Source organism: Pteropus medius, unplaced genomic scaffold (genome assembly GCF_902729225.1).
Source record: "Pteropus medius unplaced genomic scaffold, Ma_sr-lr_union100, whole genome shotgun sequence".
In the NCBI taxonomy this organism is placed as follows: domain Eukaryota; kingdom Metazoa; phylum Chordata; class Mammalia; order Chiroptera; family Pteropodidae; genus Pteropus; species Pteropus medius.
The window spans coordinates 27,269,386-27,284,602 of record NW_024349519.1 but is presented as its reverse complement, the minus strand read 5'-3'; the positions used below and the strand labels follow the sequence as shown (position 1 = coordinate 27,284,602).

General features: G+C 35.3%; 2 protein-coding genes across 6 annotated transcripts in view; one reads left to right on the top strand and one right to left on the bottom strand.

The window, feature by feature from the left end:
* LRP2BP (LRP2 binding protein) overlaps positions 1-10,365 on the top strand; it is a 29,868-nt gene extending 19,503 nt beyond the window's left edge. For 2 of the 3 annotated variants that reach the window (XM_039882670.1, XM_039882671.1), the window contains 2 exons: positions 1,149-1,323; positions 3,501-3,687. In XM_039882670.1, coding sequence (XP_039738604.1) covers positions 1,149-1,323; positions 3,501-3,566 — 241 coding nt within the window. In that variant the 3' untranslated portion in view covers positions 3,567-3,687. Of the gene's footprint in view, positions 1-1,148; positions 1,324-3,500; positions 3,688-9,013 lie in introns of those variants that run through there. The other variant, XM_039882672.1, reaches the window with a different exon arrangement.
* SNX25 (sorting nexin 25) overlaps positions 7,249-15,217 on the bottom strand; it is a 104,857-nt gene continuing 96,888 nt past the window's right edge. For 2 of the 3 annotated variants that reach the window (XM_039882664.1, XM_039882662.1), the window contains 4 exons: positions 11,988-12,054; positions 9,034-9,215; positions 8,400-8,500; positions 7,254-7,860 (listed from right to left, as the gene is read on the bottom strand). In XM_039882664.1, the coding sequence (XP_039738598.1) occupies positions 7,780-7,860; positions 8,400-8,500; positions 9,034-9,215; positions 11,988-12,054 (431 nt within the window). In that variant the 3' untranslated portion in view covers positions 7,254-7,779. Of the gene's footprint in view, positions 7,861-8,399; positions 8,501-9,033; positions 9,216-11,987; positions 12,055-15,217 lie in introns of all 3 variants that reach the window. The other variant, XM_039882663.1, reaches the window with a different exon arrangement.

Here is a 15,217-nt window from a genome sequence, read left to right as displayed (position 1 = left end):
TCTTAATTTTGGGGGCCTCAATTGCTTTATAAGAAAATTTTTATAAGAAAATACTTATGCAGGATTATAAAAAGTGTATATAAAGTACTTAAGATAGCTTGATCAGAAATGTTTATTAAAGAAGTTTTCATTTCTTCCTCCACCCTTAGCCACAGGTTCTATAACTACACAATTGCAGTATAGCTTGATAAGGACTATAAAATGAGAATAATGTTTAAAAGACTCCAACACTAACATCTTATAAAATATTTGGAAATTTCCATAAAGTATATGGAAATTTCTTTTCTCTGAGCCCACGTACTTTTCTACATTTATTTATCCATTATGTACAAAAGCAACATGCTTTTGGATGTGCTCTAGAGCAGCTGTAAAACCAGGCTGATGTATTTCCCTTCCTGCAGAGCCAACAGGCTCCATTCCTCCCTAGCTGGGTCTGAGGAAGGCAGGGGCATAGAGGATGAAAGAGCCGCTGCTTCTACCCTCTCCTCCCCAAGATTTGGCTTCCAGGCAGCAGGTCACTTAAAGGTGTGATCTCTAATGTCCCAAATCTCTAAGTGCCCATGTGATTAAAATTAAGACTTTAAATAGTTCTTAAAATCTTTGAAACTTTCCATTGTTTGCCCACATTCCTATTCCCGATTACATTATGGTTGACATGGAGTTGACTAGATTTCATTTTCACACAATTCTCCATATTTGTGTCTGGGTTATAAAAAGATGTGCAAGTTTCTTAATTTTTTTTCTGGTCCTCTGTGACTGAAGTCCAAACTTAAGGCCTATGTTTAAATAAATGATCCAAAGAAATTGAAAATACTCCCCCCCCCCGCCACCGCCAATGTTGAAACCTGCAAAGTGATATTAAGTTTAAAATATTAATATTACAAGGAAAAGAACCTTTCTTTTCTAGTGGCTGTTAAACCTGATGAGTATAATCATGGGGAAGCTCTACAGCAACCACTCCGGTAGTTCCTCTTCCCCTGGTGTTAACTGACTATTATACTTACCCTTCGCTGTACAACAACTTTAGCTCTCAAACAGGTAGAAATGGGGAAGTCACTTTGGGCAGAAGGACAATTTCTAGCATGTCGCTTGTAAAACTGTAAACCATAACTGATATCCTTTTCATTTCACAACTTACATCATAACAGGATCGCAGACTATGATGAGGTTCACGACATCCCCATGATAGCCCAAGCCACGGACTGCCTCCCGGAGTTCATCAGCAGGGGCATGGCCATGGCCTCTTTCTACCACGCACGATGCCTTCAGCTGGGCTTGGGGATCACAAAGGATGAGGCAAAAGCTACACACTATTATTCTAAAGTAAGTAAGCCTGAGGACAAATATAAGTGGAATTGAATGGAAATTTCTAGGTTTTTATAGTTGAGACTTAAACATCTTTATGGATTAGTGATTTTTCCTCAATTACTGTGCAGATAACCTCTGTCTACTGAGAGGTGGTCAGCCATACAGATTGTCTGCAGACAATTATGTCAGATTCTTATTGGCATAATTAAGCTCAGAGATAAAAGTCCTATTTTCATGCAAATTATTCTCTCTCTGATATTATATGCAGCCTAAGGCCCAGCATCATAACCTTAAAGCCAGAAAGTTCATGGGTCTTTTATTCAGAAAAAAAGTATGAATCAATATCCTCATTCTAGTCACTTAATGAAATGTAGTTTTTAAAAAAGATTTTTGTGTGACATCTACCACATTTGGGAGGAATATTCATGAGTTTGTAATCAATTTATTTCACATCTAAAATCAAGCAACTGTTAAAAAGTGGGGAACGGATGATGAGAAAGGGGAAAATCATAGTAACTGCAAGTGAACTTTTAAAAAAAGAAATAAACAAGACTGTGCATGCCTTATGTGGATGACATTCATTAAGTTCAAATTAGAATTACATCATTATAAAATTTATAAAGCAATTCATGAAATGCACAAATTGTTCAGTTTGAGCAGAACAACAAGGCAAGGAACAATTTCCTAAGTCCCTTGCCTGAATCTGATCTTATAACAGACTATTAAAACTGCCTGGGGATCTTTGAAAAATTCTAAAACTAGGGCCTCATTTCAGAACAAGTCAACCTCTGTCTCAGGCAGTGGGACACAAAGTGTATTTGTTGAAGTGCCTCAGGGGATTCCAGTGAGCGGACAAGTTTGAGAACCCTAAATTAAAGAATTTTGTTTGAAATTAAAATTTCCAGAGCATTAAGCTCATATTAATACATATAAAAACAAAGTACACAAATACAACTGATCTTTGAGGTATTTACCAGTACACCATTCTATTAATATGAGTAAGTTGTTTTTAACAATCTAAATGTTCTATGTATATATAATACCTCTTTCCAAACCAAGTCAATTTCAGACTGTATGCTATCCTTAGCATCCTCTATAAATAAATACAAGCAGAGAAAACTTTGGGTCAAAAATATCCTGAAATTTGGTATATGTTCATCCTAAATAAAAGAGCAAAACAAACTACTTGTAATCTTAGAACAATTTTCCATATAGTGGGAGATAACAGCCACATTACTCAGTTTTGACTATTGTATTTTATGGCAGATACTTTTAAAATGGAAAAAATTCAGATGTAGTAAGCCAGTAAAGGGTCTGGAATCGTGTCAGAGAAAAAGGACACGAGGGGGTCCTGAGTGGTCTTCACCAGACTGAAAGGCTGTCCTGTAGGAAAGGAACTGTGGGAGGGAGCAGTATGTCATGGGAAAAGGTGAGGCCCGAAATGGCAAAGACAGTGGTCTCGGCTCTGCCTATCAGGCTGGGTGACTACCAAGCACTTCGCCTCTCAAGGTCTCTATGAATCCAGCATTATATGTTCTCCCAGGACCCTTCAACAAATGTTTCTAGAGTACATGAAGGGAAATTTTAGCTTAATATAAAGAAGAATTTTCTAACACAACTGTTCAGGAAATAACGTTTTCCCTATAAGATGGTGACTTCTTGCCACTAGAAGCAACAAAGCAAATATCTAGTGACCAATTGTCATAGGTACCAAAGTGACAATTTCTGCATGGAGTGAGGTTTGGATGAGATAACCTCCGATGTCTTATCCCAATTCTTCACATTTTCTGAAATTATGCACTATTACTTGTCACTATTTACTTTAGTCATAATAAAACTATGTATTTTAAAATAAGAATACAGCTGTGCTGCTATTCACAATGAGATAATAAGTTTGAGGCCAAATGCTTTCCGTATTACTTACTTTAGTAATTCATAATATGAAATTTATATAAAATTTCCTCTTTCAAATGATAACAGCATGGTTATTTTTAGTATGATTTTTTTTTGCAGAGGCTAATTTGAACTTCCCTTTTCAGAATAGATATGTATTTTAATTAAGAAACTCCCTTGAAATTTATTGTACTTTACCATTCTTAAAAACAAACCAAAATTTTTTTAAAAGGAAGAAAGAAGAAAGACACAACAATTCAAGGTATATTGAAATAACTGACTCTATCTTTGATTTTAAGGCTTGTCGTCTGAATCCCGTACTGACGGATGAACTTCATGCTTTACTTATTCGTCAAAGGATTTAGACCATAGTGCATTTCAACAAAGATCATCAGTCCTAATACCTTAAAATGTGTGTATTTTTATAGTAGATATGTTTGGTTATTTTCTGCATCCCAAGTTAGTTACATTATCCTGGTTATTTTACTGATGACATGTTACCTTCGTTCTCAAATTTGTGTTCTGTAACTTACAACTTGAAACCTAGCTAAAGGGTCAAATTGCTGAATTTCCTCAAAGATCCAGCTCTTAGCCTACAGACTGGCCTAAACCACGTCAAATATTGAAAACCATTCCAGAAAGCAAATATCTTTTTTTCCTTTCTTTAAATACAAAGTATCACAAAAGACTTAGTGCAGTCTTAGTTTTAATAACTTCAGAAGTATATATGCTACAAACTAAATTGGTACAGCCACTCTGGAATACAGTATGGAGGTTCCTCAAAAAATTAAGAATTGATCTACCATATGATCCAACAATCCCTCTACTGGGTATTTACCCCAAAGACTTGAAAAGTCATATCAGAAAAGGTATCTGTACACCGATGTTCATAGCAGCATTATTCACAGTGGCCAGGGCATGGAAGCAACCGAAGTGTCCTACAATAGATGACTGGATAAAGAAGCTGTGGTACATATATACAATGGAATATTACTCAGCCATAAGAAGAGATGAAATACTGCCATTTGCGACAGCATGAATGGACCTCGAGATAGCTAGGCTAAGTAAAATAAGCCAGACAGAAAAAGTTGAAAACCACGTGACATCACTTATATGTGGGATATAAACCTAAAAGCAACAAATGAACAGAACAAACAGCAGTGACTCATGGACAATAAACTAGTGGTTACCAGAGAGTGGTAGGGAGGGGGAAGGTAGAAGGGGTAAAAGGGGTCAAATATGTGGTGACAGAAAGAAATCTAACTATGGATGGTGAACACACAATGCAATGTATATATATGCCTTACTATTGAATTGTACGCCTGAAACTTAACTGGATTTAGTTAATCAATGTCACTATAATAAAAATTAAAAAAAGAAAAAAATATGTGGGTTTTGAATTTTTCATTTTAACTAAACTTTTAAATTTAAAATTCATAAAAATAAGAAATAAGAAATTTAAAGAAAGTTTCAAATAATTTAGATACATTTGTGTAGCACTTATACTTCTGAAATTATTAAAGCTAAGACTGTACTAAGGCTTTTGGGACATCTTGTAGTTTCAAAAGTTTCCTTATAAATAATTAGCTGATTTATGTTAAACTTCAAAAACAATGAGTTTAAGAAACTGTTTAGAATCATGCCTCTTCATATCCCTTAAAAACCTTAATTTAATGAGTAAAACAACTGCTATATTTCTGATATCAATTAAAGCAAGATGTTCTTTGTGCTTTAACTCATTTCTAAATTTTAAAAAACCTAAATGTATTTCAAAGCAAGATAAAATGTAAAAAAAACTCAATGAAATCATCTATCAATATAAAACTATAACTAAATATCATTAAAAAATTAAATAAGAGGCTTTCCTGATATCAATGACATCTATAAAGACAAAGGTTGACAGTAAAAATAGTAGAATCCATAGGCAGAAGATTGTACAGTGATATAGAGCTGCAAATCAAATATACTAAAAATGATATGTCTTAAAAATACCTTAAGAATATCTTTTTTGTAAACATACTAAACTAATGTGGCTTTATTTTACAAATCAAAACCATCCTTTCTGAAAGTGGATTTAAATAAAATCTCGTTTTAGTAGTGGGAAAATGCAATTACTATGTAGATAGCGGTCACCGAAGAAGTATTGCATGGCAGAAATTACTTTGCTTTTGTTTTATGTTCTGGTTTGCCTATATTACTTGAACTTCATTTTGCTTTTACGTAAAAGGAAGAAACTTCAACAGACTTAGGTCTGTGACATTCTCTCAACTGGTCATATACTTCTCCATAAAATCTCTTAAAAAATATAAACTTAAACCATCCCTGAAAGCCACTCCTTTTCTTCTAATATCTCTATTGAAGACTCTCCATTCTCCCCCAGTAACATGTTTCAATATCTCAAGCTGTTAGATTTCATACCTAACTTAAATCTTTCTATAATACAAGCCCACTTGCTTTGCTCTTGTTCTAATATCATCCATATACCAATTTTTCAATCATTTGAAGATCCAAATTCACAACCAATATTCTCTTCCCCACACTTAATCTAGTTCCCTAAACCTTTTTTTTTTTTTTTAATTTTTATGAGTTTATTTGAGCCAAACTGACAGCATATGCCGGGGAGCAAGATATCAAATGCTCCCCTTAAGCTTTTCTTAGAATCTTAAAATAGCAATGTAAGAAAGCAGTGTATGTTGACTTTAATAGAACATTTAATAGATCTGCTATATTTCTTCATCCTAAAGTAAAAAACACTTTTTTAACTGCTATTAAAACACAGGTCTGAGAAATCCTAAATGTAGAAATTTGATGTGTCATGTGGTAATATGCTATGCTTAAATATCTTCGGTGAATCCAACACAATTTAAAATTTCAGTTTATGTAGTTACCATAAAGCTGGTGCTTCTGGCACAGGTGAGCCGCTGCAAGCTACCACTGCTGCAGACTGTGGTGGACACCTTGACCTGTGAGTGGAGTCAGTCAGACTTAATTTAAGTGAGTTAAGGCTTCCAGATCATTAACCTTTTGAAAAAATCAAAACTTCAGTAAGATTCAGTAAGATTCCCTATCGGAGATATATCATGAAAAGTAAGAATTTATCTTAAAGGTTAAGTAGTCAATATAGTTTTTTTTTTTTCTCATTTGCAGTATAGACAGCTATCGTTTAATTATGCATGAGATGGACATTTCCAGGAACTGTGTTATGATGAGTTTCTGGGGTTTGGTGACTTCATACTGCTTCTCTTCTCTGAATGTCTTTTCTACATCACTCTGAAGGATCATTCTTATTCATATAAATAGCCAAATTTTTTTTTTTCCTAAGTGTCATATATTCTGAATCAAAGAGCTGAAACTATAAGAATCGCAAAGATAAAATTTGGTTTACTAATGTTTAATCATTTATCTTTCAGAACTTTTGTTTCACATCAAGAACTTGGCAGATATGATCTATCAATGATATAGTCAATACTGCTTGTAGATAGAAGTTTTCTTTCATAGATTCAAACTGAATTCCTGCCTACTAATTGTTTTGCTTTCAATATTCTTGGAGGTTAGAGAGAGGAAAGTGTTTTATTATTACTGCATAATAGATGCCAAAACACAGGAAAATTGATTGAATTGTCCATTAATAGTGGGGCCAGTATTAATAGCAAAACATCTATACCCTGGATCTCACCTAGTGCCCCTACTAGTCTACAAGACTTGATGATATAATCATGTCCTCAAACTCCCCAAAGTAACTTCCCCCCACCTTCTGTTCCCCTCTCTCATTCCCACTCATCCTTCAAAGTTCAGCTCACATCCTGCCTCCCTAACACATCATTTCAAGCACTGATTTGGCTCTTCTCATTCACATTAAAATCTTATTTTTCACATACTCATTCTGTGTCTGGAGAAAGGCAGCAAAGTTTACATTTCCTTGCATAAATACCTACATACACAATGTTTTCTGCAGAAAAGGCACTTGATAAATATTTGAACTGCCTGAAGTGTTTCAACTCTTTTTTTTTTTTTTGAGATATAAGCATCTTAAATATCATAGAACTCTAGGATTCATTTTTATATTTTATTGCTTCAAATGCTTAAAACTATGGGAAATCTTTGGTAAAAATAAAGACAATAAAATTTTCACAATAACTTTACACAAAGCATTGCACAACAATGTTCAGTCACATGAAATAATATAGGAATGTTCAGAATCCTCAACGAGGAAATTAACTGTACAATATTCATAGTTCTTCATTTTAAAACAAAACTGTTCTCATAAATATTTAAAATATTTCCTAGGTTCTTAACACATATTAACATTTGTATTTCAATCAGTATATTGAACTCTAAAGTATTTATATTCTTATTAAAATAAAACCCAATAATTAACAGAAGTCTTTTTTTCCGTTGCCTACTACAGCATCAAGTCTGCCCTCTCCGCCCCCATTTCTGCTACTTCACATAAAACTAGAGGGAGGTAACTAAAATAAAAATCAATTTTGTTCTCAGTCAAACCCTCTGTGGAAAAGAGGAAAATGTTTCATGTCTATTATTACACAGACATTTCTCTGGTGGTTTATTTGTGCAGCTTCAAACTTGACCAGCTTTAAGTTGATCTAAATGAGCTCTCAGCTCAGGACACAATTCAATTAGCAGCAGTTCCATCAGCACCTGAACCAAGAAAGAAGACAAAAAGAGTAGAAAAATGTTTTTTCTCTAAGGATTTACTCAAATAACTACATTTAAGAGAAAAGTCCCATTTTAGGTCTGAGATTTTCTCAGTGAGCAAGTTACTCTCAAACAGATGGAATTAATAGTTATTTCATGGTCTCTTTACCAATATCAAACCATCGACAATATTTAATATTGCTATAATCAGATGACTGGGAAAGAGTATGTTTTGCTGAAAAAAGAAAAAAAAAAAGCCGAGCAAAACCGAACATACAGAAATGTTGGACATCAAAAGTCAAGAGAGACAAATAATATGAGAGAGTGAGGATGATGCATCCACCAGGGGCACTTTTTTCTTTGCTCTCTTTTTTTCTCCCAACCAAACTGAACAGACAAAAATGAAGCAGAGAAAATGGGTTGAGAGTTACAAGTAATAAGAATGATTAAGAATATAAAGAATTAAAATCTACCCTTATATGTGACTAGAAATGTAAAATTGAAGAAATAGTTAACTCTTTGGTAGGCTTTAAATTACTCACATATAACAGATGCTTATTGGCTCTTGTTTCTTGCAGTGCATTGAATATTTTTATTATTCCATGACGGGCATTTTGCTGTCCAACGAGGCTCTGAAGCATATCTGAAAAATTAAGTTTATATTCTGTTGCTATTATTGATAAAGTCCACATGCTCAGACGTTCAGTGAAGGAGATATTACATGATATGTACAGAATAAATAAGGACACCAAGGCATGAGAAACATGATGAGTTTTTTCAAATGTTTAAAGAGAAAACAAGTTTATTTAGAATTTTTCAACATAAGGCACTTATACAAACTATGATTTTAATACATTGCTACCCAATTAAAAATTAAGCTCTCAAAACAGTGTACTTTAGTAGGATTTTTAAAGCACAAAATTTATTAGCTGTTCTGAAACATTTTTCTAGTTAAAAGAAAGTATTATAACCAGTACTGTTCTTGTTCAGGATCCTCGGTGTAATTTCTTAGCAAGGGGCAAGACATAATTTAAAAGAAAAAAAGAGTGATTATTTTTTTTTCATTGTAAACACTGTTTCTTGAGAGACATAAATGAAGAACATTTAAGGTTAAGTGAGCTAACATTCCCTTTCTATCTCTGTACTTGCTCCGCAGGATCAGAACCCAGGTCTCACCTGGAATGTTTTCAAGTAGCTTCTGCTGTGCTCTCTGTTTCGTTTCCTGGCTTTCTTCTTCGCTTCTGATTTTGGTTGGTGGTGCCAATTTCCCATGTGGCCAAAAAGCATCCCGGAAAACGGTGATGTAGTAAACAAACATTTGCTCACTGAAAATCCAGTTCACTGTATCCCGAATTTGTCTTTTAAGAGAAAATTATTTCTTGGATGAGGTTTAAAAAAATTTTTATACTCTATTCTCAAAAGGCATTTATCGATGGGTAGGTTAAGATACAGCCGGGTATAAATGTTTGATGAATAAACTAGGAATTGGATTTTTAAACCCTGGTTCTGAAAGTTGTGTTTGTTTGTTCTTGTAATACTGAATGACCATTTATTCCTAAAGCTTACATTTTCATTGGTACTGACTTCTCCAAATGATTGTCATGTAGTATCTTTCAATCTATAAAGACAAGAACTGAGAGGAGATTGACTGGTTTGTTTGAAGCTTGCAACTACTCTAAATGTGCATGGTACTTAATACACTAATTTCTCCATGAAGCGGTATCACCCGAAAACATAAGTTCATTTAAAGACTGTTAAAAGTGGTCTGGAAAAAACGTCCCTGAGCTCCTGAAGTCCTGGGGGAGAACCAAGCTTTTTCCCTAGCTCTCTCTTGGTGTTGCTATGTCAGATAAAGCTGGGCAGAGAGTTCTCTGACCCAGGATATGCATCTCACATGCTCACGAGGCAAAGGCAAAAAAGATGACATCTTCTCACAACAAAGTAAAGGACTCTGGAAAGATACACTGCTCTCTAGCCATTTCACATTTCCATGGGAATGAAAACTGGGCAGATATTTGACTTGCACAGTTAGAAATAAAGGGCTTTTATCTGGTTACTCAAGTCTTCCACACAACCCTATTTCATCAGTTATTAGTCAAATTCTAACCAATTACAGGATTTCTGCTGTTATGATAAGTAAACACAGTTCAAAGAGCCCAAGAGTAATTGTGAGGTTGGGAGCAGGAAAAGAATCATTTTAGACTGTTAGTAACAGAAAGACCTGAACTTTTAAACTCAATTCATAAGTAATAATGAATTAAAAAGCACTTTTAAGAATCTGACTTCTCGACCAAATTTTTAAAGGAACACTGTAAAGTTTTTAGAAATTAGTATCTGAAATAAATGTTTCAAGCCCAGTACTTTGCACAGTGGCCAGTCACTACTGAAGTCTAAACTGAGTCAAAACTATGTTAATTGTTTGTAACTGTATGTCTAAGATACTTCCATGTATTGCCTAGAACTGTGCAACTCATATCTAAACCAAATAAAATAATTTTACTAATTTAATAGGGCTTCTGCTTTAAGAGAGAACCTACCTGCCTGCTTGGGAAAAAATTACATAAAAAGGCAGACATCTTATGTTTCCTGTAGTCTTGCTTTGGGTTACTCTACATAAAGCAGTAAAGAAAGAAAATCTCATTTGCAATTTAAAATCAGGTAAGTGACTCTCACCAAAGGCCATCACTTAAGTATTCTCTATCAGTTTAGGTCTGCCTTTCTATTAGCCAAAACCACAGGAAGCTTTTCAAGCAATTCTGGTATGTGGAGTTATAGTTGGTACATGGCAAGAGGCACATATTGTGTTGCTGCTTATTTTTATGATGTGTCATCATGTGCTAAAGGCAAAAAAGCAAAAGGCCGGGGGGCTCCATAATTCCTCTACCTGATAGAAAGCCCATTGAAAATTCTCTACATGAGTCTCTCCTCCAGCCCTGTGAAAATAATTGACAAGTGTATTCACCACTCACAAACTGCAGCTGCTCATTTTGTAACTAAGAGTCAATATAGTAAATAGGAGCAAGGAAAGTATGAATGATTTGCTGAAACTGAAAAGGAAAATAAATTAGCGAGTCTGGAGTACAGAGAAAAATAGGGCCATTCTGGAAATTTTTTATCCAAAGTCTGTCAATGCTAAGGTTAAGAGGTTTGCCTTAGACTGAAATTATAAATTATAAACAGGCCATTTTTGTGATTAAAACAAAATCCTAGGATATTAACTCAAAGAAACCACTATTTTTTTTATATCTTAGAAATAGAAGTAAGAACTTTTGTTTATGACCACAAGGAAAATATATTCTATTTGCAAATGAATAAAAAAATAATATGTTCTTTTATGTTTAATTATATATAAATTTATAAAATTTATATGATAAAACTATCTTATTAACCTTTCACGTTTGACAGTTAAATTAGTCTTTCAATTGGAAAAATTTGATTAACTTCATCTTAAAACATTGTTGCTGTACAAAAAAGTGTTTCTCCCCCTTATTTTTAGCAGTTGACTCACATTTTTACTGTGCAGGAAAGCTATAATGTTTATCTCCTGAAGAATAATGGTTATGGAGTTAAACTTTTATGTATATGGATAATGTAATATTCGAATATATATGGCTTATAATAGTGTTATATGATACATACACACACCCCTGATGGAAACTCAGATATTAACTATCTAGAGGAATTACCATGTTAATGTCACCCAATTCTAGAAAAAATACATAGTTTTCATTTCCAAGTACATAATTGCCATGTGATGCTCATCTTACTTTCATTCTGGCTTAGAGTCTAAGCCTTCACCTGATTCGCATCATGTTATATAAAAACACTGTGCCCAAGATACTCAAACCAGTCATTACAATCAAAAGAGAACTTTATAAACAGAATCTTCTGACCCTCATCAGCCAGAATGCCGGAACTAACTCGAGCCTTTCTCATTTAGTTCACCATGCATTCTGTGGGAGAAATTCTTTCAGAAATCTGTATCCTATTCCAATCTTAGAATCGTTATCAGAAACAAAAAGAAAATAAAATATCTTCAGTTAGGGATATCACTGGCTACTATATCACAGGTAGTTTGAATATTAAGACAGAGTAGGCATGAATTCAAATATTAATTTTGTGTAACTCACTTGTTGATGGTTCTTCCAAAAGTGACCTGAACGAGAGCAATTAATGTTCTTCTCACCCATTTAAACACTAAAATGTAAGTCAGAGGAAAAGTATTATCACAGGATACCACAATTATGACATTTTCTTAGCATAAATCTTACCACTTAACTCAATCTGAGTTCTGACACCACATCAGGGCAATGATATTTACAGAATTTGGGTCTAGGTTAGCAAACTTCTGCCTAGGAAAATTTTTCTAACTAAGTTTTCATTTTCTACCGAGCAACTGATAAGATGAAACTTAAGAGTTTTTACAGCTTTCCAACGCCTAAACAACAGCTGAGCCAGCAAGTGGAAATAATACTTTACTTCATATGTCCCTGGGCTACTGACAACATGTCTGTTTTCCACTAGCAGGTAGTGTAATTCCCATTTTAGATTTCTGTCTGGCTCGTTGAACCCAATTTTCTAACACACTCGTTCCTCTGAATGAGAAATGTGTAGTCAGATGTTGACAAATATTTTGAAATATTAATGAATTGATGGGTCTAACTACTCCCGTTTGAGTAGCAGTTTGTAGTTCATCATGTACTTTTATATACTTTGTGCCTTTAGGGGAAGAAAGGTGAACCTCGAAGAGCCAGAATCTTGAGTGAGATGTGAATTAGGACTCTCCAGTGCTGCTGCCCAGAGCAGCTGGCTATACGTCACCTTTTCTGAGCCTCAGTTTCCTCATCTGGAAAAGAACAGTATTAACATGTGCTATTTTTGCTCTGAGGATCTTGGCAATATTTTGTGTGAAAGAGCATTGTGAAGGGTTCTACAGATCTAAACTTTTATTAAACTCGGAGAAACATTTTTATAGGTGCAGAATATGAATATAAACCAAAAAAGAAGGCAAAAAACAAAAAAAACACCATGAGGATATTTTAGGTCTGCAAATTGGAATATAAACCTAATTTCCCACTTATTCACCTCCATTCATTGAAATGTTTAGCTAATGACACATGAACAAATTCAGACTTGGTTATGATGGAGCCAAGAGTTCTCAGGGCTCCTGCACCAGTAAGAAAACCTAAAAGGAGTAAATTCACAAACACTGCTGTACAAGGGAAACCACACAAACAAAACTCAACAATTCACACAGACTTGGTACAAGACTTTAAAACATTCTAAGGTCATTTTCTAAGTTTTTTAATGGATCTAAATGTCCAGTTAAAGTTGTGTCATTAATTCTTCAAGAGTCAAGTTTTGGAGTCAGGGCCATACCGTAAATATGCCTTAAATTTTTGGTGGAATTTAGAGCATGCTGCCAGCTTGTACACTTGTTCATTTGAGGCTGGCATTTAGGCTGGGGGAGCATTCTGTCAGTGATGATAACTTCATTCTGCCTTTCTAGGGCAGGAGACAGGCAGCTCAGACCCAGAGGGTTTGAGGACATGTGCAACTGTCAGGAAAGAATGCCTGTCAGCCAAGTGATTGGTTATAAATTTTTGAAAAAGCTGTCTATATTACTGGTCCCTTTCTATATACTGAACTAGAGCAGGAACCGAAAATGGCTGTGCTCCAAATTCTCTCCCAATACTGATACCTCCTCACTCTACTACTTGTTCTTGTCCTTCCCCACCCCTACCCCCACCCATATACAAAATAGCCCCATTATTCGTTCCAAGGACTCATTTGTTCAAAGCCACAGAGGCAGCTGCAGCAACACTAGGATTTTGCTGATGGCAAAGATATCACATCTCATTACAATGATGTTCTATTTTTTTCCCTCTGAAATGTCACCAGCAAACACAAATATGCTTCTGAGCAAGAATGTGATGAAGGAAATGCATGTTGCAAAGACAGATTTTGAGTCCTACTCCTGCCCTGACTGGTTCTGTCTCATCTACCATGTCTCTTAATGTCCGTATTGCAAAGAACACACTGATAAAAGGCTAAGATGGTGCTTCCTCATTCTTATCAACTCTATGGGAAATAAAAAGGATTTATAATTTGATGGGCCAGATTTCACTGAGGAAGAGTCAGACTTTAGGTGGAGTTATCATTTTTCTTGCCTATACTGAATCAAGTCAAACATCAGTATGTATCTTAAAGTGTCTAAAATATGCAACAACTATAGCTTTTTCATCTGAAATGATCTTTAATGTTTGCATGCTATTCCATCATATAAGAGCACTTGAAGATTTCTTCAAGTTTCATCTGCTAATCATTCGTTAAGTGACATGTTAAGGGATATATAAATAAGAAGGGATGCACAGCCCCCTCCTATATAAGACCAATTCCCATCCCATCTCCTTTGCCCCAAGGGAAAAGATACTAATCTGAGTGGACACAGCCCAGGACAGTCACAGGTCAACATTTTGTTAGTTGGTGGCATTCTGAAGCCTTGCAAACCCTTGCTCCTCTTACGTGCTTCCTCTTCTGGATGATTTGGTTAAACCTTTAGGTACCATCATACCACTAGCTAGAACTGAGGCTCCAAGTATGACCAAGTATACTGGTCTCATGAATTATAGTCCTGGGGGGCTGTAGACAGTGCAGATGGGCAGAGAGTCCCATTCAGGATTCAACACTAAGCCAAGTGGTACAGTCTGACCTTTCACCCAAGTACTACTTTAGGAGAGAGGCACTTGTGTGGATCTTAACAAAATAGTGTTTGTTCCTATTTTTGCTCTAGTTTATTCTAAGTAGATCTCCCTCAAGAACTACTAGGTAGGATTTCTCAACCTTGGCACTATCGTCATTGGGGGCAGGCTAAGTCTTCGTTGTGAGGGGCTCTCCTGCACATCGTGGGAAGTTTAGCAGCATCCCTGGTCTACACCCCCTGGATGCCAGTAGCACCATCCCCCAAATTGTGACAACCAAAATATTTCCAGATATCACTAGTTGCTCCCTGGAGGACAAAATTCCCCACCCCTCCATTAAAAACCACTCCTCTGGGGAAAGAAAGGTGGTTAAAAAGCAGGGCTGAGGCATTTCTGAGTCCCTGGCAATAAAACTATCTTAACACCCAAACCTCACCTTTAAGAACAGGGCTGTTCCTCTGCTATGTAAAATTAATTTTTTAATACGTGGTGATAAAGCAATAAGACTATGCTAAAGCACAAAAAAATAAATTCAAAGCATTCTACCCTTCTGTATTCAGAGGGACATGATGCAAGATAAATCAGGACCCTAAGTTCCCTAAGTACAGAGATGACACCTGTCTTAGGATTGTAACCTCAGATCCTATCATAGTATCTGT